The sequence below is a fragment of the Myotis lucifugus genome, unplaced genomic scaffold (assembly GCF_000147115.1).
Source record: "Myotis lucifugus unplaced genomic scaffold, Myoluc2.0 scaffold_23, whole genome shotgun sequence".
Classification (NCBI taxonomy): Eukaryota; Metazoa; Chordata; class Mammalia; order Chiroptera; family Vespertilionidae; genus Myotis; species Myotis lucifugus.
In genome coordinates this window covers 774,912-799,673 of record NW_005871071.1, presented here as the reverse complement: position 1 = coordinate 799,673, position 24,762 = coordinate 774,912, and the positions used below count along the sequence as shown (strand labels likewise).

General features: G+C 42.9%; 1 protein-coding gene across 3 annotated transcripts in view; it reads left to right on the top strand.

Moving 5' to 3' along the window:
• Nucleotides 1-23,305, top strand: part of AQP9 (aquaporin 9) — a 54,521-nt gene extending 31,216 nt beyond the window's left edge. For 2 of the 3 annotated variants that reach the window (XM_023751602.1, XM_006085902.3), the window contains 4 exons: nt 2,757-2,894; nt 3,695-3,813; nt 6,062-6,279; nt 10,024-11,944. In XM_023751602.1, coding sequence (XP_023607370.1) covers nt 2,757-2,894; nt 3,695-3,813; nt 6,062-6,279; nt 10,024-10,198 — 650 coding nt within the window. In that variant the 3' untranslated portion in view covers nt 10,199-11,944. Of the gene's footprint in view, nt 1-2,756; nt 2,895-3,694; nt 3,814-6,061; nt 6,280-10,023; nt 11,945-23,109 lie in introns of those variants that run through there. The other variant, XM_023751603.1, reaches the window with a different exon arrangement.
• The last annotated feature ends 1,457 nt before the right edge of the window (nt 23,306-24,762 follow it).

Here is a 24,762-nt window from a genome sequence, read left to right as displayed (position 1 = left end):
CCTTTTTCCCCCCCATTGATCCCCTCTAGCCACCCCCCAAGGCCTTCACCACCCTATTGTCCATGGAACCCACCACCTTTTGATGTAAGGGACAATGCTCCAACCCACTGAGCAACCTTGCCAGAGCTCAACTTTCATATCTTGAACACCTGCTAACTGCTTTGCAGCATGTGAAGTCCAAGGTGAATAACAGTTCCAGCTTCAGGGTGCTTATAAGAGACTAAAAAGCAAACACCTACCTGTGGGAAGTTTTATTTTGGGAGAGGAGCTTGCTAAACAAACAACTCTTCCACTGGTGAACCTATCGAAGGGGAGGTATTTTATTTGGGGGATTCAGGAACTGTCCACTGTCCTATGTGCTCCCTGCTCCTAACCCCGGTTTCCTGGTGCATGGACTCCTGCTGGTCTCCAGCATCATAACTCTCTTGCATTTAAAAGTAAAACAAGACACGTGATGTGTTTGTAAGGCTTCAGGAAATCATCTGGGCTTTGGCATATTGGCATTTTTTGCTCATGTTAGCCCCTGAGGGGCAGGGGCAAGTATAGAAAGGACCCTGAGGTTTAGCCAGCATTCCTTTTTTTTAAAAAATATATTTTATTGATTTTTTACAGAGACGAAGGGAGAGAGATAGAGAGTTGGAAACATCGATGAGAGAGAAACATCGATCGGCCGCCTCCTGCACATCTCCTACTGGGGATGTGCCCGCAACCCAGGTACATGCCCTTGACCGGAATCGAACCCAGACCCTTCAGTCCGCAGGCCGACGCTCTATCCACTGAGCCAAACCGGTTTTGGCAAGCCAGCATTCTGAACCCCTCTCCACTGCAAACCCACCTTGGTGTAGAGACTCAGGAAAAGCATGGTTTTCTGCACAGGGAGGGCTTCCAAAACCAAGCTCATCCATAGGTGCTGTGGAGGGTCACATATGAAACATCATCATAATCATCAGCATTGTCATCACTCTTTGTTTACAACTATTTCTGTAGCCCAAAAGTCCACATTTTCATGTGGTCACATTGACAGGCATTCTAATTCCCCTCCACACAAAAGGTCACCTGTATTCTTCAAATGGACAACTTTTACAGGAAGGGAGCCCATACATGCATGTGACTGTTATTTTCCCCTGCCCACGGAGGCAGAAGCCTTTATAAACTTGGTGCAGAAGGTCTGGAAGTGCCCGGCCAGCATGGCTCAGTGGTTGAGCATTGACCTATGAACCAGGAGGTCACGGTTCAATTCCCGGTCAGGGCACATGACCAGGTTGCGAGCTCGATCCCCAGTTGGGGAGCGTGCAGGAGGCAGCCGATCACTGATTCTCTCTCATCATTGATGTTTCTATCTATCTCTCCCCCTACCTCTCTGAAATCAATAAAAATCTATTTAGAAAAGGGGGGGGGTCTGGAAGTGACAGAACATAGAACATAGGCCCTAGAGTTCAGAGAAACCTAAATTTGAATTCTAGTTCTCCCACTTTTAACCATGTAGCCTTAAGAAAGTTACTTTAGGCCCTAACTGGTTTGGCTCAGTGGATAGAGCATCGGCCTGTGGACTGAAAGGTCCCAGGTTCGATTCTGGTCAAGGGCATGCACCTTGGTTGTGGGCACATCCCCAGTAAGAGGTGTGCAGGAGGCAGCTGATAGATGTGTCTCTCTCATCGATGTTTCTAACTCTCTATCCCTCTCCCTTCCTCTCTGTAAAAAATCAATAAAATATATCTTTTTTAAAAAAGAAAGTTACTTTAGTTTTGTGCCTCAGTTTCCTCACCAGTGAACTGGAGCAGTACCCATCTCACCAGGTTCTTCTGAAGATCAAGTGCATGTACTATCCCTGTGATAGCATCTGGCAAGTGTTCAATGAAAGTTGTTACTAGCACAGCCAGCTGGGAATATTAGTGACTTACCAGAGCAAATTCTGTCTGACCTTGTGGGGAGAGGAGAATCAAGGAGGCTGATTTCTCTAGCCATGGTTTAGGGTGGGGTGACAGGAGCACTGCTATGTCTGTGTGTGAGAGAAATATACTGGTATTGTTTATGCAGAACTGCAGAGAATCCACTCAGACACTGTGATCACCTCAATGTTAACGGAGCCCGTTACCTCAGAAGGGGCTCAGCCTACCAACCAAGGGACATTTCCCCTTAAAGAGACATCTCTTTTTGATATATTTTTAAAATTTTTATCAGTTTATTTGAGCCAAACTGGCAACATGCTGGGAAGCAAGATCTGAGCTCCCTTTTTACTTCCAAGATTGTTTTTAATATATATCTTCTGAACATGGACTGAGGAATTGCTAGATATAGATTTAGACTGTATAGGTCTGTCGACTTTTTAAAAAGATATATTGAAGTTAATAATTCACATCAATCTCTTTGAGGTTATTGCTTTATAGAGAAAATCCATAGATAGATAGATAGATAGATAGATAGATAGATAGATAGACAGATAAATAAAAATGAGCCACTTGAATAAAAGTTTCTTTCTATATAAAAAAGCTAAACATCCTAAACAGTGTCTAATGATGCCATGAGGATTATTAGTCCTCCCTTTCTCCCTACTCAAGCTCACGCTCTCTCTCTCTGCTCTCGCTCTCTCTCATTTACACACACACACACACACACACACACACACACACACCACTCTGTGTCCTCACATATGGATCCCTACTCAGAGGGCTGAGGTCTCTAGATAAGAATTACTTTCTTCCTAAGAATTCTCCCCGATCTGCCCTCTCTTTAACATCATCTTATCTTCCTTGTAGGTGGCCACATCAACCCTGCTGTGTCTTTTGCAATGTGTCTCTTTGGACGGATGAAATGGTTCAAATTTCCTTTTTATGTAGGAGCCCAGTTCCTGGGAGCCTTCGTAGGGTCTGCAATCCTCTTTGGTATTTACTATGGTGAGTAAGACCCCTGAGTCCAGAGGTTAGGGAGAGCTGGGCATACCCTGAATGTCAGAATTACTTACAAGAGGTACAATAAGACAAGAATAGGGAGCACTCTACAATTGACAGGCAATTTGAAAAGCTCTAAGTTCTAAATAATGGGACCAACATTATCATTAGGGAAAATTCATGAAGCCTCTCAATGAAAATGGTCACAACTTAAAAGAGAGAGCAGAACTTAAAGGAAGCTCATATTTAGGCCCAACCAGGACTACAATGTTAACATGTGCAAAATAAGTAGCTACATGACTTAAATAAATCATCTGACCTTCTGGTCTTGGTTTTCCCTGGAAAAATGAGGGAAATGAACGGTGGTAGGAGAGAGCTGGGGTCGGACTGGCTCTTTGGGGGCACCTATCTCCCTTGCTCCAAGGGCAACTTCACTCTTCCATGACACCCTCGAATTGTGGACTGCTATTAGAATTATGAATTCTGCCTCGAGTAGGTTCAAGTTCCACATTGGCTTTTGGTCAATACAAAAAATGCCAACAATTCCCCCAAAAGATGATTGTTTCCAGGACCCACTGGCTAAGGATATGGCTCACATTTAGAGTGAACCATTGAGGGCAGCCAGGACTGTCTGGCCTTGACCCGCCATTCTATGGCTTCTCTGGGCATATAAAGTGAAGAAAGGCAGACAATATGGATCTGCTAAACTAAACCTGAGTGTTTGACTGCGGTGGTTAACACCTGGCATAGACCTCCCTCACCCCTTCCCAGAGAATGCTAACCTGCTGGAACTCTGTCTTCCGTAGATGGAATTATGTCCTTTGCTGATGGGAAACTCCTCATCGTGGGAGAAAATGCAACAGCAATCATTTTTGCAACGTACCCAGCTCCGTATCTATCTCTGACAAATGCATTTGCAGACCAAGTAAGTATCCATTCAATCGAGAGCTAACTTTGGCGAAAAGACAGGATTTAATGAGGGGACTGCATGGGAGTGCTATGCGTCTATCAATAGGGAGAGGCTGTGTTTCCAAAGCCAGAGGTCACTAGGTATCACCCAAGCTTTCCTGACAGATTTTTGCTTTGTCAAAGTCGATGCCATTAAAAGAGTTTTCTACTTCTGCTTTAATATATACACTCGTTCATAGCAGTTGAATTCCAGACAGTGGATGACTGAACATTTCAGCCTCTGTAGGGGCAAATGGTGTTTGCTGCACGGTTGTGTCTCTTTTGTGCAAACGATCTAAATGGAGAGACCACAAGAAAAGACATTCTGCCTTCCTCCCAGCCCCTACCCACCCGCCAGGTCTTCACTACCCTATTGCCCGTGTCCATGGGCTATGTATGTAAGTTCTTTGGTTTATCTCTTCTCATCCTCCCAACCCCACATCGAGGTATGCCAGTCTTGCCTTCTATCCCTGACATTATCACCTGCAAGAGTGATCTGTTACTTGTCAGAGAACCAGGCCCTGTACTCCTCGAATGAGGAACAGCATGGAACTGTACCTGGCTCAGTAGGTGCCAGTAAATATTTATTGGGTAAAAGAATGACTGTCCATTAATTAAATTATATACAATATGCTTGAACAATATTTAGAGCTATACAATTTAGTAATCTTGAGAGAAGCTGACCCTGAAATGGCCTGGGGCCAGCTCACTCTCCTGAGGGGGCAAGGAGGAGAGCGTTGCTAGAGGGCTCGGTGAGAGAGGCCGTCTCTGTGGGAAAGTTATAGGGGCTGAAGGCTTCACTTTGTCACATTCTCAGAACAGAACAAGAGTGTAGGAAGGGGGCTGTGGGTCCAAATCTCAAGGAACTAAGACATCAGCCTTTGCAGGGCAAGCCCAGGATTGAGAGAGAAAGTTGGCTTTATGGAAAGCGCCTGAATTCACAGGAGGAACCTCTAAAGCTCCTTCCACAGCTCTGGACTCCAATGTCATCTTCTTCATTATAAGATACATTGGGCTTGAATTACATGAAAAGTAGGATCCCTGAGAAACCTTATGATTTTTCCATATGTTAGATTATTTTCACGGTATGGTTCTCAACCATTCAATGGGGTCAAAATGAATAAATAATTTTGTGGGGTTTAAATGCATGTTGCTAAATTACTGCTGAGTTTCTTTTTAAACGTGTGGTACATGTTCAGTTCTACTGGAAAAGCCTGGGAGAACTGGTATCATTTCCCTAACATTTGGTATTGTTTGCATTTGTTTTCATTACAAATCTGTTTTTCCCATTTGTTTCTTAATTCTCCTTTTCTTTAATGAATTTTCTGTTCCTTTCCTTTGCTCATTTTCCTATTGATATCTCACATTATTCATCTTGCCAATTTGAATGAGCCTCTTTGTTCATTTTTCCAGCTTGAAGTTTGTGTTTCTGTTTAGCTGGGTAGTGGTTTAGCAGGAGAGTATAGTAAAGTTAGTCTCTAGAGCAGGGATGGCGAACCTTTTGAGCTCGGCGTGTCAGCATTTTGAAAAACCCTAACTTAACTCTGGTGCCGTGTCACATATAGAAATTTTTTGATATTTGCAACCATAGTAAAACAAAGACTTATATTTTTGATATTTATTTTATATATTCAAATGCCATTTAACAAAGAAAAATCAACCAAAAAAATGAGTTCGCGTGTCACCTCTGACACGCGTGTCATAGGTTCGCCATCACTGCTCTAGAGCCTAACTCTCTGGGTCCACTGACTGCCATTAATTCCGCAACCTTGTCAGGTAACTAATCTGTAAAGGAGAATATTACCATCACGTTTGAAATTGCTATGGCAAGAAGAGTATCTGACCCAGTCTGTGTTGCTCAGTGGTTGAGCATCGACCTATGAACCAGGAGGTCATAGTTCGATTCTAAGTCAGGGCACATGCCCAAGTTGCCAGCTTCGTCCCCAGTGGGGGGTGTGCAGGAGGCAGTCAATCGATGATTCTCTCTCTCTATCCCTCTCCCTTCCTCTCTCTCTAAAATTAAAACAAAAACAAAACAAACGAAAACACCCTACAACATATTTCATATACACAATCAATTTTAAAAAAAAAAAGAATGGCACAGTGTGCTCACCTAGTGTATGTTAGTTATTACTAGGTTTGTTCTTAACCAGAGGGCTGGATTTTAAGGTGGGCAAACAGGCAGATTATAAGCTAACCCCCTTGAACATTTTCTCTTTCCCCAGGTAATGTCCACCATGTTCCTCCTCCTGGTTGTCTTTGCCATCTTTGACTCCAGAAACTGGGGAGTCCCCAAAGGCCTACAGCCCATTGCCATCGGCCTCCTGATCATTGTCCTTTCTTCCTCTTTGGGACTGAACTGTGGCTGTGCCATGAATCCAGCTCGAGACCTGAGTCCCAGACTTTTCACTGCTTTGGCAGGATGGGGGTTTGATGTCTTCAGGTAAGTAACAGTGGTGGGGTGGAGGGGAGAGAAAGATTCATGCTGAGCTTTATCAGGGAGGGCTGTGCTTTGGATTGGAGTCCAGGAGAGTACAGACGGGAAGGTGGAGGTTTAGTGCATACCCTGGTCATGAGTGTGGAATGTCTGTCTCACTGGTGATTTGTGACATATTGGGGCTGTGTATGTGTGTGTGAGAGAGACAGGTAGGCAGACAGAGAGAGAGAGAGAGAGAGAGAGAGAGAGAGAGAGAGGAATTCCACAGAGATAGACCTGTCCTATATAATATTGGTGTATGGTTTTATGTGCACATTTTGATTGTATAACTTGTCTACAGATTTACTTTGTGACAAAGTTGGACTAGATTTTATATCTTTCAATACTACTACAGGGCTTTTTCTAGGAAACCATGCTAGCTATGCTTCATTCATCATGTCATTCAACAATTCTTCACTGAACCCTATCTCATGCTGTGTCATTGAGCTAGGCAAGAAAATTTCAAAATTTGCTAAGTCACTAGCCTTGAGCAATGTAATAAGGACTCTGGCAACCCTTAAAACAAAGTTCTGAGGAGTGACTAGCTCTGCCTGGGGAAGTTGGGAAAGGTGCCACTGAAGAAAGAGCTGAGTTGGGTCTTAAAAAATCCTAGCAGAACAGAGATAAAAGAGAGCCTGTGCACAGGAAATTTTGCAAGACCCTGTGCTATCAACCTCATAATGCGCTTGAGGAAGTATGTCAACGGTCAGTACCAAACTCCCAGGACAAAATCTGCCCATTACTTCCTTCCCAATCCCCCCTATAAAGCCACAGTAGCTCATCCCATCCACTCATCACTTCTCTGTATAGGAAAGGAACTTACTTTGGTTCATCAGGAAACACAGAATCTATATTAATAATCTATACTAATAACAGGGTAATATGCTAATTAGAATGGGTTGACCTGACATCTTCCGGTCGCCCAGTCCTCCTTCAGACAAAGCCACGGTGGTGGGGGCCAAGGCAGAGGTGGTTAGGGGCGATCAGGCCAACAGGTGAGCAGTTAGGGGCGATCAGGCAGGCAGGGGAGGGTGGTTGGGGGGGGATCAGGCAGGCAGGCAGAGTGGTTAGGGGCGATCAGACAGGCAGGCAGGTGAGCGGTTAGGAGCCAGCAGTCCCGGATTGCAAGAGGGATGTCTGACTGCTGGCAGTCGGACATTCCCCAAGGGTTCCCGGATTGGAGAGGGTGCAGGCCTGGCTGAGGGCCCCCCCCCCCCATGCATGAATTTTGTGCACCGGGCCTCTAGTGTTACAATAACAAGCAATCCAGTCTGGCTGGAAGGGTGCATGAAGAAGGTTGGAAAGGGCAAATTTTTGGCAGACCATAGAGGCCCTAGACTCCTAAAAAGGAAAATATGGGGGTTTGATGCTCCCTGTGCTGAAGGTTATAGGGAGCAGCAGAGGAGTTAGGGCAGACGTTTGGCATGTTTAGAACTTCAATTTAGCAAATTTAATCTGACATCATTATAGAAAATGGATTAAAAAGGATCTCTCCTTTAGAGGGGGCAGCAATCAGTTAGGAAAAGGCCAGGCTTGCTGGTTATCCTCAACCAAAAAGTTCCCAAGAAAACCTTTAAGAGACAGCAGGTCTCCAAAGTGTTCCTAGAGTGTCCCTCCCTTTCAAGTTTCTATATCCAAGGTCGGCATCTCAGTAGGTATCCTAGCTTGGGTCCACACCCTCAGATAAAGCCAAGAATGCCTTCTTCTCAGACCCTCACTTGCCCCCTTAGGGCAAGCAGTGAGGCTGACCGGAAGTGGGGCAGCAGGAGGTACGACCAGAGCAAAAGTCAACAGACCTCGGCTGACTCTTCCTTTTTCCGGGAAATGTTAGGATGTTCCCCATTGGAGTTCTCTCCATGGATTCACATTAAGATGCTAATGATTTGATGAAGGATCTCAGGGGTAGTTTATTTTTTTTTTTTAAGTTCACCCAAAGGGATGAATCCCTGATGCTGGTACCTTAATTAACGTAGACATTTCCAGCTTCCCCCAAAATCATAGCATGCAAATGACCCTGTGTACTTGTAAGACTTGACCTGGCAGGGAACCACGTGCAAGCTCCTCCATTTATGACATGTGGCCCCGGCACAAGGCGCTCAGCTCTGATAGAAGGAGGAGGGTCTATTCAGGGGAAGGAGAACATGCGTCCTGGCAGGTATCTTGGACCCCAATCGGTGAAATGACAGATTCACCATAAAACAGTGATGGAGCCGAAACTGGTTTGGCTCAGTGGATAGAGCGTCGGCCTGCGGACTGAAAGGTCCCAGGTTCGATTCCGGTCAAGGGGATGTACCAGTAGATGTGCAGGAGGCAGCTGATCGATGTTTCTCTCTCATCGATGTTTCTAACTCTCTATCTCTCTCCCTTCCTCTCTGCAAAAATTAATAAAATATATATTAAAAAAAAACAGTGATGGAGGAAAGGAAATAAAGAACCTCCTAGTCCTTTAAAGCCCCTGTGCCTCTCATAGAAACTTCCATCTGGATTTGGGGGCCCGGGAAGGGGCTCTGCAACGGCAGTTTCGCGCCCTCTCTCTCGTGCAGTAAGAGCGACACCTGGTGGCCATTGTGTTCAGTCTCAGGGCTGTTCCCGGGAGCCTGCATTGATGATCTAAGAGTACTTGTATGATCCAAGTGGAAGGGACCACGGGGGACTTGCCCAAAGTCCTTCTATCCTGAGATTAGAACCAGGTCTCGTGACTCCTAGAACAGGCCTCCTGTTCGTGGTTATTTTCTTCATTATCCTTTCTTATCAAAATGTGATACAAAGCAAAAGACCTTACGTGTAGCTATTGAGCACGCGGGTGAGACGCACCGCCAGGAGTCCTTCCCTTAAACGCAACACTATGAAACCCTCCTGTGCACCCGTGTGCTCCTCCTGTTTTCCCTTCCTCCTCCACAGTGTCCTGAATTTTTTTTCTACTTCCCTGCTTTTAAAAAAGTTTTATCTCAAATGTATAGCTCCTTAAACCATATATTGTATAGTGTTGCTTGCTTCTGAGCACTCACGGTCCTTTCTACTGAGTTACTTAAATGGATTTCCTGTCTCCTAAAAAGATGGTGACAATTCACAAAGACAGCTGCTTTCTCACAGAATTATACCCTTAATATAACGTACTGGCATTGAGGGTTTCTGGAGGGGAGAGGGAATCACAGCACAATAGCCTTATCAGAAAATAACTTTAAGCTTAGTTACCTCAAAAAATAAGCGCTGAAGTAAATTATAGTTAGTGCCTAATTCGTATTCCACCTCTGATTTTTTAAATTCGTTTTCACTGATAAGCATTCCTGATTATTTTGTGGCTGCCCTCACATTACAATGATGTCCAAGAATCTCTCCACATCTTTCCATTCATAATCCTCAGGACTCATTGTTTCAGGATAAGGAAAAGTAAACTCCTGAGTAATCAACCTGAACCTTTATTACATGCCCTCAATTTTGACCATACTGTAGGACTATATTTTCTGAAAGGAAAATAAAAAATGGGACATATTCTCTCATAAGTACCAATAGGACAGTGGTGGACCATCTGAAGTCAGGTGTATTAGAGAATCCAGGTTGCCAAGCTGTGGTGAGTGCTCTTATACTTAGCTCTTGCTGATTGATAAGGGAGCCAGAAGCATGAGAAAGACTAGCTGGTTAGTGAATAACTAGCAGTAATACGAGGAGGAAAGCCAAGTGGTGTATCACTAATTCCTTGTTTGATTTCAGAGTTGGAAATAACTTCTGGTGGATTCCTGTTGTGGCCCCTATGGTTGGTGCTGCCATTGGAGGCCTCATCTATATTCTTCTCATTGAAATCCACCACCCAAACCCGAATCCAGACTTCGAGGCAGAACCATCGGAGGACAAACTAGAGAAACATGAACTTAGTGTGGTGATGTAGCGGCATGCTCAGTTCTAGGTTTACAGTTGGCTGAGCTGATGTTCTCTTCAGGAAAGATGGCATCCAGCTGCCTATGTTTTCATAAGACTGGGGTGGATCTGCTCAATGTTCTCTGCTAGCCACTTGGGACACCTGATTGGAAAAGCATCTGAATGAAGTTTTGAAAACACTGACCTCTTCTCTACCAGTTCCCCCTGCCCTCAGAGTAGCATGGATTGTCTCCTGAAACAGCCTTCTCTCCACCCTGTTTATTTCATTCTTTCATGTGAATTTTTATTGCTGAGTGAGTACTAGTAACTCGAAACTTTGACCTTGGACTTATTTGAATGGTCTCAATTGCATTATCTGTATGAAGCAGCATCACCAAAAACCTTACTTTCAAACCCATAAAGGTTACATTCTGAATATCAACCAAAACTCAATTGAAAGATGAAACAGTGGTTTCAGTTAACATATCCATGAGTTAGGGAACTAAAGGGTTAATGCTCTAGCTTTGCCGTGCCACTATTATTTATAAGTATTGAAATTCTCCAAACCCAGGGATGTAGGAAGCAGTAGAATGCAGCTGGAAAGCATAGGAGAAGGACGTTGTGGCATTCAGAAACCTCAGGAGACAAGATAAATTTGGGAAACCAAATGGAATTATTTTAATGGAAACCATTTATCAGATTAATCTCTTGCTCTTTGCATTTTTAGAGGGCACCAATTAATTTCCTGGTCTTTAGTATGTAATAACCTAAAATACAATCATAACCTCAGTCATGAAAAATACATCACTCTGTATTTTTAGCTCAAATGTATTTTCCTAATTGCCCATGTGAGGACAGACATTTGACAAGTGAAGTCAATGACTGGACTCGTCCATTATTCTATGCATGCCCTAGAAGCCAAAATGGAAAGCCACTGGCTCTGAGTCTAGTATAATCTTCAGGATGGAAGGTCCCTGGAAATAGCATACCTATTGGGCTTTAGATTACAGAAAGCACTTTCACACCTATGACCTAATTTAATCCGCATAGGGACTGTCTGAGGTAACTGCCCTGCCGGCCCTTTTCAGATATGGAAACAAAATCTCAGGGAAGCCAAGTGAACGGTCTGGGTCAGGTGGAAAGTCAAATGTCTCATGTATCCTACACCTTCCAGAAGGCCAGCCTTTACCGGCCAGCCAGAAGGAGCAGGATTGGCAGCTGCCAGAATATGTACACCTCCTGGACCTAATTCTCCTGGATCCTAAGATAAAAGGCCTGCGTTGTCTGGTTTTATTCGCCCTGCTCTGGCGCTTTCAAACGAAAGAGGGAGCGATTTGATCGTATTTTTCATCTGCTGAAAAGCGTCCTCAGAAGGCCTCCTTTCCTAGGCCACTGTTGGTATTGCTCAGTCTTGATCTCCCCTCCCTACCGATCCCAAACCTTACATCCAGGAAATTTCCTCTTGGTTAGGCTTTTCCCTTTAAACTCCTCTAATTGATGTCCTTTGGTCAAAAGAGTCTCTGTCAGTTACAAACAGCAGATAAATTGCTCTACGTCAAGTGATGCACCTTCAGTCAAACTTAAAAAGCCCAGAATTCCTAGAGGGATCCCGTTTTCCAATTGCTCTGCGATAATAACAGAACAACAGAAAGCTACCGTGAAATATCTCCAGTGGCCTGTGTTCTACAATCTACTGACATATGGAGTTTTTTTCTTGCTCTGAGACTACTTGGATATTTCCTACTTGAAATAAAATTGTGTTTTTTGTTTAAGTTTTTATAAGTATTAAGACTGCTAAGTACACTTAGTTCAGAGATTGCCTATTCCTGTCTACACACAGATCTTCTGAGGAGCTTTTAAAAAATATGCCCAGCTGGTCATTTGTAATGTCTGGGGTGACTGCCATGTGCAGCCAGGGTTGAGCGCATTGACTTGGTGAATTACATGGGTCTAAGGTTTCTTTCAGAACCAAATCTGGTGAGGGCCAGGCAGTTCTGGTCGGATTCTCAGTGTCAGGGTCCTCATGGAGTAGAGAACAGTGGTTCCCAAAGGGGGCAGTTTTGCCCCCTTCCCACTCCCACCCAAAATCTCCATTCATGCAAGGAGAATTTGGCAATTCCTGGAGACATTTTTAGTTGTCTTGCTTGGGAAAGGGGTGTTACTGGCATCTGCTGGGTAGAGGTCAGGGATGCTACCAAACAGCCCACAGTTCACAGGACACCCCAGGCCCCCACCCCCTGCAATAAAGAATTATTCAGCCCAAAATGTCTACAGTGTGGAGGTTGAGAGATCCTGGAGTGAAGAAAAGGTGAGAGAAGGGGTAAGAATATGTTGAAATCCTATTCCCTGATTCCAGTTCTGCCAAAAACAGAGATGCCAAACAAGTCAGGAACAGACCCTGGGGGTAGATTATAGAGTAGGAGACAACCCGACATTTGAGTTTTCAGGTTGGATTGTGGAATCTATGATCCATGCAGGTGTTCATTATTCACTACTTGGTGATTAATGACTAGGATTATGAAGAGGAAATGTACACTTATGGAAATCAACTCCAGGAAGTTTTTTTTTTTAATGGGGAAAAAAAAGTCCTTTTGTTCCAGATGCTCACATGCAAGTCCTCCCCTCCCCCACCTTATAGGTGGGTTTGTCTGTGTCGGGTTCATTTTGGGGGGTGAGGGGGATTTTTAAAAAATATATTTTTATTGATTTCAGAGAGGAAGGGAGAGGGAGATAGAAACACCAAAGATAAGAATAATAGGTCGGTTGCCTCCTACATGCCTCCTACTGGGAATTAAGCCACCAACTCTGGCATGTGCCCTTCACCAGAATCGAACTAGGGACCCTTCAGTCCACAGGCCGACGCTCTATCCATTGAGCCAAACCAGCTAGGGTTGTGCCAGGTTCTTATCCAAGAGAAGGTCTATCACAGTGATTCCCAAAGTGGGCGCTACCGCCCCCCGGTGGGCGCTGCAGCGATCCAGGGGGGCGGTGATGGCCACAGGTGCATTTGGGGGCGATGAGTAACTGCTATTAAAATTTAAAAAAAATTAATTTCCAGGGGCTGAGTAATATTTTTTCTGGAAAGGGGGCGGTAGGCCAAATAAGTTTGGGAACCACTGGTCTATCAGGTTGAATGATTGTTATCAGAAGTCAATTAGAAACAACTAACCTACGTGTTACATAGATCCTTTAGGAGCTAAAATTGCAGCATGCCCCCTTGCTCTCTTCCTTGTCAACCCTAAACCTGAATAGAAGCATTTATCTTAATGCCAAAAATAGAACTTAGGATTTTCCAACAAGTTGTGATCTCAGGGCATGTCAAAGCTTATAAGACTTTTCTAAGCAGTAAGAGCCAGAGTTAATATTCAGATGTTGAAAAGGATAAGTGGAGTATAAATGTCACATTTAACATCTGATCCTTAATATATAAATTATTTCCTTTCCATTGCTCTACACACACACTTGTCTAATTTAAAGGTACGTCAGTACTCAAAAAATGTCATCATGGAAAAAGAATGACCAGTTACAGAACCTATTGTTCAAATAAAAACATGTGGTAACCCACAAGTAAACCACCAGAGCTGCTGTAAATAGAGAAGGGGTGGGGAGGGGGTGGGAGTTTCATTCTGCCTGTGATATCATCTTATACTGCACCCCCCCCCCAACCCAAGACAGCCCCTGAGAGGTCTCTGAAGAGAAACTGCGGGGTGGGGTCTTCAGAATTTAAAAACAGTTTCACAATTTGAAAACCACTGATAAAAGACTTGGGACAAGTTGTTGAACATTTTTATAAAGGTTTCAAGGGTAGAACATACCAAAAGCCGTGTTCAATCCCAAGTAATATTCCAGGTTTCTTAATAAATAAATCAGAAAGTTTAAGCAGAATTAATCAATCCACCAAACATTACCCACACAGAAATGTTGCATGTCAATTCTCAAACTGGGATTTTAGGTAAATCTATACAAATAAATAGGCAAGCAGGTAGGTAGAGCGGTTCACCAAGTCCCAGCCTCTTTCTTGTTGCTGGAATGGAGTAGCTCTTATTCAAGAGAAGCTGTCTCTGGATTAATGAAAGGAGAACCCTCATATAACTGAATATGAATAAATGAACTTAGTTAGCTGAGAGAATCCATGGAACGATGTGTAGATTCTATCAAGCACAATTCGATTCTATCTTCCTCCAGTATTACACATCTTTTGTAGGTTTGGGGCACTTTTGCCTTCTAGGAAATAACCCCATGTCCCCTCTCCCCCACCCCCCCACCCCCCCACACACACACACAAATTATAAATTATATGATGGCCCTGCCTCCTGCTTCCTCCCCATAGCGCGCCCCCTGGTGTCCAGAGCCCAGCCACACAGCGGCCTCTTCCTCCTGTCCCTCAACTCCCTGCCTGTAGGGTCTCAGGAAATAGGACCCAGGGAAGATGAAACCCGAAGTAGGGATGGAGATAGAGGAGAGCTTTGGGAGTCCTGGAGGATGTGAGGAATACTCCAGAGGCCAGGCTCAAGGCCATGGAAATCTTCCACATCCTCCACCCACCTTGTGAAGCACCCAGCAGAAAAGGGGATTTCCTGAGCTTTTGAGAAGAAAGCAAGGGGTTCTGGGGCCTGGGCATCATAAGCCACAGGGACCCTGCACTGTGATAACACATCATTCTTGTGTAGTATCTCACAGTTCACAAAGCACGTTCACATCTAGTATCTGATAAGAGTCTCAGAACAGACCAGCGAGTAGACTATTATCCCCATTTAGAGGTGAGAAAACAGTCTCGGAGGCCTAAGAGCTTTGCACCCTGTTCCAGAATGAACAGTGGCAGAGATGGAACACAAATCACATGGCTAAGCGGAGTGACCAATAGTCCCAGGTGGCTTGGGATCCAGGGACTTTTTGGGATGTGTGAGGCCGGTGCTAAAGCCGGGAAGAGTCAGTCACCCTACATCTGGAGTGAAGACCCACACACTTCCCACCACTGTGCCAACTAATAGACACTAGCAGAGAAGATAGTATATTGGGAGTACAGTAGTGTAATGGACTCGCCACCAGCTACAACAGTTGCCAATGCATGGCCAGTGTTGTTTCCTCTATGCCCCTCTCTGTCTCACTACTAACCTAGGATTATTTGTTGAAGCACATCCCAGACATGACGTCATTGTATTCACGAATATTTAATATATATCTAAAAGATAAGAATTCTTTAAAAATATTAGTATCACACATAAATAATTATCAATGATGTCATAATATCATCAAAATCCAGTCACAGTTCATATATCCAGTGAGACTGTCCTTTAACTCTGTGAATAACAATGTGGACTGTGGATATGGGAGACGGGTGATGTACTCCGATGTCCAGTTCCTCGGGGCAGCATTGGGCTTTTGTAGTACTAGTTTGTCTGTGTTTTGTACTTTGTATCAGAGTCTTCTGTAAGATTTTAGCAAAATATTTTCATTTTTACACCAAAAGGAAAATGCATGTGCCCACTGTTACTAAAAGTAGCCATCTGGCAGGAGTGAAATTCTGTCTAGGAAGGGAGGAAGCCTCAAATTTACTTGAAATTGTGAAAAGGGGCTATTGCTACATGAAAAAATGCATACTCCACAAAATGCTCACAGTTTAAAAGCTAAAATGCACCGTGAAAAGAAATCCAAATTTTTTAACAGCCATACAGCCCTCTCTGTATGTGAGACTCTGGTTGATTAAGGTAAGTGGATACCTCAAACTTTCTAAGCTATGATGATCTTTAGGAGCGGTGTTTATTTGATGCTTCCTATTTATTTATTTATTTATTTATTTATTTATTTATTTATTCTATTTTACCCAAAGACTTCAGACTCTTGAAAATAAAAGCAAATAAGAAGTGCCATAATACAGCTCAACTTTTGCATAAAGGAAGTCACCTCTGCTGAAATGTTTTGTGTTTTTTTAAAATATGTTTTTATTGATTTTTAGAGAGAGAGGAAGGGAGAGGGATAGAGAGATAGAAACATTGATGAGAGAAGAGCATCATTGATCGGCTGCCTCTTGTATGCACCCGCACTGGGGATCGAGACTACAACCTGGGCTTGTGCCCTGACAGGGAATTGAACTGGTGACCTCTTGGTTCCTGGGTTGATGCTCAATTGCTGAGCTACACTGGCTGGGCTGAAAGGGGGTTTTGATGGCCCTCAGCTGGGCTATCTCATCTGGTGATATTCTCAGAATAAGATGCTGATACAATAGATGAGATAGCCACAAAGATCTTTGAGGGTGAAGGGAAAGAGTGGGCCATGCTTTGCCCGTATGGGAGTCTAATTTTAGCCTGGGGCCAAGGGCAGGGAGTAGGTGTTTTGTTGCTGAATCACTGAACAAGACCGTGAAGGGGGTCTGTGCCTCACAGGTTGAAGGCTGTGTGGCTAGTGCTCAAGAGGTCAGTGTCTGGAGACAGCCAGATTGAATTCTGATTCACTGCTGAATAGCTATGAGACCCTCTAAACCTCAATCTCTTCGCCCACGAAATGGGAACAATATTGACAAGTGCTTTCTATTGATTGTTGAAAATATTAAGAAAATGGCTGTGAAACATTGAACATAGTGCCTGGAATTTACTTCCCTGAGAATTACTTTCAGCTAATTCTATCATTATTTCATATTTATGTACTCAGCTTTACAGCTGCTTTGCCAACATAAAAAAAAAATACTGAAGAAAAACTATGTACATTTGCTGACATTTAAATAATCCAATTTGTGAGACTGGCTTAGCTTCGACAATTCTCTTAATATACTCTCTTGCAAAGAATGCCATGCTTAGTTTGTGAATTACAGTGCTTTGGTTTTGGTGAATTCGTGTAAGATTTCTGGCCCACAGAACTGTAAGTAAATAAAACTTTGTTGTTTTAGGCCACTAGATATGTGCTAGGTTGTTACAGAAGCTGAACAAACTAATGATAACACTCCCAAAAACAATCTTGAAAAAGAACAAGTTAGAGGACTTTCACTTCAAGGTTTTAAAACTTAGTAAGAAGCTGCAGTAGTCAAGACAGTGTGAATAAGAATAGACATGCAACAACAGAATAGAATTGAGAGTCTAGAAATAAACCTTTGCATTTATAGTCTACTGATTTTTAACAAGGGTGTCAAGACAATTCCATGGCCTTTTCAACAAGTTGTGCTGGAACAGCTAGCTAACCATTTACGTAAGATTGAATTTGGATCCATAGCTTAAAACATGTACAAATGTTAATTCATAATTGATCAAAGACTTAAATGGAAGAGCTAAAACTATAAAACTCTTAAAAGAAAACATAGGCATAAATCTTCATGAGCTTGGGTTAGACAATGGTTTACACCAAAAGCATAATCAACAAAAGAAAAAATAGGTAAATTGGACTTCCTGAAAATTAATTGTTGTGTTTTGAAGACACAGTCAACCAAGTGTAAAGAATCTACAGCATGGGTGAAAATATTTGCAATCGTATATCTGATAAGGAGCTTGTGTCATAAGAACTATTACAACTCAACAATAAAAGGACAGATAACTCAATTTAAAAATGAGCAAAGGAGTTAAATACACATTTCTCCAAGGAAGATATATAAATGGCCAATAAGCACATAGAAATATGCTCAAAATAATTAGTCATTAGGAGATGCAAATCAAAGCCACAGTGAAATGCTACTTCCCACCTACTCGGATGGCTGTAATAAAAAATATGGACAATAACCAACATAGATAAGGCTGTGTAGAAATGGATCCTTTATATATTGCTGGTGGGAATATAAAATGGTGCAGCTACTTTGGAAAACAGTCCCAAAAAACAAACAGAGCTACCATATGACCTAGCAATTCCATGCTTAGATCTGTATTCAAAGGAATTGAAAATGCATGCCCATGAAAAAAGTGTGTACATGAATGCTCATAGCAGCATTATTTATAACAGCCAACAACAAAAACAACAACAAATGTCCTTCATCTGATGAATGGATAAATAAATGTGGTACCTCCATACAATGGAAAATCATTCAGCAGCTAAAAGAAATGAAGTACATTCCTTGAAAACAATTTGCTAAGTACGAGAAATCAGACACAAAAGGCCAGATAGAGTATAATTCCATGTATATGAAATGTCCAAAATAGACAAATCCATAGAGATAGAATGTAGATTTTCAGCTGCTGGTTGACAGGGGTAAGGGGAGAGGAAATGGGGGGTGACTGCTAATAGTTCCCAGGTTTCTTTCGGTGGTGCTGAAAATGTCTGGAATCAGATGCACAACTCTGTGAATAATCTACAAACCACTGAATTATATACCTTTAAAAGAGCAAATTTTATGGCACGTGAATAATTTCTCAATAAAAAAGAATGTTCTAACCATTTGCAGAACAATATGGGAGCACTTAGTGATACTAAATATGTGTATCCCTACAACTGAGAAGTCTCACTCCTGTCTATATACTTCTGATAATCAGATCCATAGTGGCATAGGCATGGGGATGTTTATTGTTGCCTTTGACAGCGGGATGTCAGAAACAAGCTAAATGTCCATTCCTAGGATTGCTCATTGAAATGTGGTGGATACTTACTATCAGACACCATGCAGCAGTTAGCAGCAATGAGCCAGATAAGCATCCCACACTATAAACAGATCATAGAAACAGTGTTGAGTTAAAAATAAAAGGAAACGGAACAAGACTCAGAGCAAGTACCACTTATGTAAATTTAAAATACATAAATACAATATATTCTTCAATGATGCATGCAAATGCAAGCATATAGCATCTTAGAATGGCTAACAGTGATAGGAGTGGGGACTGGGAGTAAAAACCCAAGATGAGGGAGGAAAATCTATTCTATATGTATAAAAGCCTAAGTGACCGCCTGACCATCCTACCAGTAGCTATGACGCACAATGACCACCAGGGAGCAGATGCTCAATGCAGGAGCTGCTGAGCTGCGGTGACTTGGAAGCTGCAGTTCTCAGGTTACACACCCAGAACCAGAGAGAAGGGAGCCCAATTCCGGGGTGCATCACCCAAGAACCACTCTCTTGAAATCTAGGACTCCTCGGGGGATGTCAGAGAGCCGGTTTTGGCCTGATCCCCACAGGCTAGGCTGAAGGACCCCACCTGCAGGAGGGAACCCGCTCACTCTGCAGACACCCTTCGAGCTGTGGCACCGCCCCTGGTGTGGCAAGCCACGGAGGGACCATGGGAGGTTGGCTCCAGGGTGTGTCTGGCCCTTCTTGCCCAGTCCTGCCTGCCTTCTAATTAATTTCCTTATGTGCACGAATCTGTGCACTGGGTCACTAGTAATAAAATAAAATAGAAGCCAAGCCAAGAACATGAAAATGTTGATAATGTGCTATGACTGAGAAGTATAAATAACTCAACTCTCGGACCAGGTCCAAAGAGAGAAATGAAAGGGGGAGGGCAAAAAGGAAGTGCGGTGGAGAGGAGAGGAGAGCCGAAAGAAGGTAACTCAGATGCAACCCAACACTTTAACCGATTGTCTCCAGGTGGTGAAATTGTGGTGAGGTTTATTTCTCCATCTCCTTCGAAACACTCTTTAAAAATATTTTTTAGTTTTAAAAAATTTAAAAAATGACAAAAGCCTTAGATGACTTTTGAGTGACATTTAAGGGCACCTTGATGCTATAGGCAGCCAGAGAATTACAACCAGTATCATTCCCTGGGGTCATCAACGTGGATTTAAAATGACTGCCTTGTGAAGTGTAACCCAACACTGCCTCTCCCCATTCTTATCAGGTCTGTTCTAGCCTTCCATTGACATTTTGAACTCTCACTAGTCACTAGTGACCCAGATCCCGCTCAGCTGTCATCACATATTGTCATCCCGCTGGGGGGAAAAAGAGGCATCTAATAGGTTTCTGAATACCCAGAAATCAGTAAGAGAAGGGCTCTCCAGGATTTAATTCAGGACTGGTTGGAAGAACTGGATGGGATGAGCAAGAGTCGGTAATCTTGAAAATTCTCTTAGAAGATGTCTTATTACCGTGCTTGGAGCAGCATAGTAACCCCCACTGCTAGGGCCACCTAATACCACTTATAGATTCAACTCATACCCAAGATCTGGTACTTCCAATTTTGGAGGAGGATGTAAGAAACCCTGGCTTGGTGCTATCTGGTTACTATGTTAGGCTTGTGCATGGTTCTATGACTTAGTACCCAGGTCCTCACTACTATTATTTAGTTGTACTTCCCCTCCTGCTGCTCTAGTTCCCCATTGTTATGCTCTCCTATTTCTCCAAGTCCTGCTCTCTAACCCTAGATCCCATGACTTCCTGATGTTAATTGGTTGCCTGGCACAGCTAAATGATGTCTGGGTCTCACTCAGCTCGCTCCTAGTGATGACAGAGCCATACAAAATATGGCAGGAACATACAGAGTGATCCCAATGGGTCTGCCTGATGGTGGTTGGAGCCCCAGTGAGTTGAGCCATGGGAAACATGCTAGGGCCACAAAAGGTTTAAGTTGGGCATGGGGTGGGAGACACATTTTAATCAATGTTTGGAGCATGAAGAACAAAAAAAAGGATATGCCCACAGCTTTGGGCAGATGGTCAATGTTAACAGATGGCAGAGAGAAAGCAGCACTATTTTTATTTTTGCTACATTCTTCAACACAGTGCCAGAAGACTAGGGATAGGCATGTGTTGTTCAAATGTTCAGATAAGTGAAAAAAAGAGGTCAAATTTAGAAACTACAGATTGAGTAACAGCTTGTCATTACAATAATAAAACAATAACAATAATGAAAACCATCATGTATTGAGTTATTGCATGCTGGGCGTGGTGCTGTGTGCTTTCCGCACATCATTGCATTTTAATTACCACATCAAACCCTCAATGAAAGTATTACTATTCTCATTTTACAGATGAAGAAACTGAGGCTCTGAGAAGTTGGCACTTGCCTTAGTTCCCAATAAAAATAGCCAGGGTTTCAACCCAGGTGTGTTTGCTGGCCAAGCCTGGGCTCATCAAATTTTAAATCAAATTGTTGCTGATTGTGTAGGGAGTAATGTGTGTTCACTAGGAGACTACGAGTTGGTTGGCAGCCAGTGTGTCAGACTATATTTGAACCACTTTTTGGGAAAGTTTTACCCAGAAGATTCAGGGGAAAGCTAGAGACCAATTACTCCTCGACTGAAGCAAGGCAAATTCTCCACAATGTCATTGTGAATCAAAAGAAGAAAAGCAGCCTAATGGACAATAGATTAGACAGGTTTCTAGCTGGAGTGATCACTTCCTAAAAGTATTGCTCAGTCCACAGAGCAAACCTGCCTGGCAGATCTTTATCGTCCTTCCTAAGGACTCTGAACTTGCCTAGCCCCACTCAACAATTTTGTCAATGATTTGAATAAAATATGACATATTTACCAAGTTGCAGGGGACACAAGGGATAATGATTTTATTGGTTGTCAGGTTTGAATAGATTGTTTAACTGGAATGACCATTTCCTAAAAATGTTGCTCAATTAATGTATCTGAATCCACGCAGGAGACCGTTAGTACCCTGCAAACAGACTGAATTTGCCTGGTCCTATTCAGCAATTCTATCAACGATTTGGATAAAATGTGTAGGACATGTTTGCCAAGTTGCAGAGAACATGAGAGATAATTGTTATATTAGGTGGCAGAACTCAAATCTTTTCTAAAAATCTCATCAAGCTGGAATGATGTGACAGCAGACAAGATGAAATTATGAAGGAAAAAAAATATATAAATCCTTTATTTAGGTCTGTAATTCCACTTATGAACACATTGGAGAGAAGTAGCCAAACAGCCATTCTATGATGAATGCCAGGGACTTATAGTTTGCTGCACATTCCATCTGATGGCAGGATGGCTAAATGTAAGCAAGCCCAGGACAGTGTGAGCAGTGTGGGGATAACGGAGGCACCGTTCATTCCATCCTCAGCATGAGACAGATCAATTTTGTTCTGGGAATATGTTTCGAGTTATCTACTGCTATATAACAAACCTCTCAGACGTAATGGCTTAAAAAATCGTATTCTTATCCCTCATGATTCTGTGTGCTGGCTGGGCTCAGCTGGCTGTCCTGTTGGCTTGGTTTGGAAGCAGTCCTCGGCAGGGCATCCACGATGATTCTCACTCACAGAGCTGACCTCTCGGTTCTCCAAGCGGTATCTCATCCTCTAGGTTTTCCTCTCCAGCAGGGTCACTAAACTCACATGGTGGTTAGCTTCCAAGAGCACAGACATAACATTTATTTAAGGCTTAGGACCCAAAGTGGCACAGTCAAAGCACAGCCAAAATTCAGTGTGGGACAAACTACACAAGGACATGCATAGCAGGAGGCCATCTTTGGAGCCCATCAGAGGAGGACAACCAGGTTTATAATAAATCCTATATAATAAAAGCCCAGCGACCATAACGGCATAACAACCGGAACAATCGCTCGACCAGTCGCTATGAGATGCATTGACCACCTCTCGGTCCCTCCCTCTGGCCCGCAGGCTCCAATTGCAGCATAGCGAACGGGGAACCACAGGGAACAGGGTGGGTGGCGGCGGGGCGAGACTGGGGACCCTACCCGCACATGATTTCATAAGCTGGGCCTCTAGTTATATTATAAAATTCTTGTATAATGTGAAAGACTTACATAAACTTGGGAATTTTAGCGCAGACATGATTAGGTATTATAGATTCACATGAGTTGTTTTCAAATTCTTAAAGGACTGGGTAGAGAAGAGGCCTTAGATACATGCTATATAGCTCCAGTGAACAAAATTTGTACTAGAAGTAGGTTTCAGCATAGCGGCTGAGTGCCCAGTTGTCTGGGGGGGATGCAGAGAGGTTTCTGTCTGAGCAGGAAGTCCTACTAGATGGTCTCTAAGGCCTCTTTCCACTCTTGAAATCTCAGCTTCTAATTACAGGCCTCCTTCTGTTAATTATTTCTTGGTGTGAATCCTATCTCCTCAGCCAGGTTTTAAATTGGAGGAGCTGGATAAAGGAATAAAGAGATTTCTGGACTAGCGTCTGGTCTTAGCTCTGTCAACAGCCAGCTGCTATGTGACTTCGGGTAAGTCATTGAATGTCCCTGGGCCTCAACTGCTTCATCTGGAAAAGGAGGGGATTGAATTCTAACCCCCATCCTAGTGCAAAGAGAGGATAATAAACTTTGTTATGGTTACATCAAGGATAAAATGGAAATGAAAATAGATAAATTCCTTTAGATATTGCCTGGCCTGTTGTACTTAATGTTAGCGCTTATTCTTTTCTTTCTTTTCTCTCTTCTCAAATCAATAAATTTAAAAAAATCTTTATTGTTGAAAGTACTACATGTGTCCCCCTTTTTCCCCATCAACTTCCTCCAGTGCACCCCCACCCCCCTCCCCAGCTCTCATTATTTTCATGATGATTATCATTATAGTGTTTTCTGAGTCTATGATTTCCATGGATACAATAAAATCTTGAGTCACTTTAGACCTTCACTGTGTTTGTTCTGCTCAGTGGTGATCAGAAAGTGACTCATGATCATTTCTAGTCTAAGTCTCCTCAATTAGTAACCAGGAGCCCACCTTGACCTTGTATAGGGCATGCCTTCAGTAAATAATTGAATTAAATCTAAAATAATTTGAGTAACAAATGTGTTCTCTTGCTCCATGTCCAGCAGAGGGAGCCAAAGAAAAGGAACAAGTTCTTTGATTCGTTAGGGAACACAGTAAGATGGAAGGTCAGGGGCTTTTAGAGGTCCCCTCATTCACTGCCCCCCTCACACTCCCTTCATTTTGTAGGTTGTGAAACTGAGGCCAAGAGAGGGAAGGGGATTTCCCAAGGTTACCAACTAATAAGTGGTAAGATGCTCAGAAAAGAAAAGAAAAAACAAAAGCCTGTATTCTCAATCCGTATCCTTGGATCTTTGACCCATGGTCCTTTCGATAATCCACATTGCTTTTTTGTTCTTCAAGAAAATCAGTTGTCAATAACTGTGACCTCGACATTCACTTATCCTCCATTATCTGACAGTGTAGGCTTTGGGTTTGAATCCTGACCCTGCTCCTCACTAACTGTGTGACCATGGGCAAGTTACACAGCCTCCCAAAGAATCAGAATCATGTCTTTAAAGTGGTTATAAATAATTACAGTTCTTTCAAAGGGTTGCTGAGAGGATTAAATAAAATTATGTAATGTGAAATGCCTTACTAGATGTAAACACCTATCTTTATTTATTTATTTATTTTTGCAGTTAATATTTATTTATTTTTTTATTTTTTTTAATATTTTAATAATTTTTATTTCTTAAAGTATTACAAAGAGTATTACATATGTCTCCTTTTTTCCCCCCCTTGACATTCCCCCGGCCCCTACCCCCCGCCCCCCCCCCGCCCCGTGTCTTGTGTCCATTGGTTAATCTTATATGCATGCATATAAGTCCTTCAGTTGGTCTCTTAATCCCCCCACCCCAACCCTCCCCAGGCTTCCCACTGTAGTTTAACGTTCTGTTCAATGTTGCTCTGCTTCTGTATCTACCCCTGTTCATCAGTCCCTACTGGGCCCTTTTATTTTACCCAACCTCACTGGAGTAGTCTCAACCTCACCAGGCTATCGGAGCCTGACCAGGGCCGTTTTCAACCTG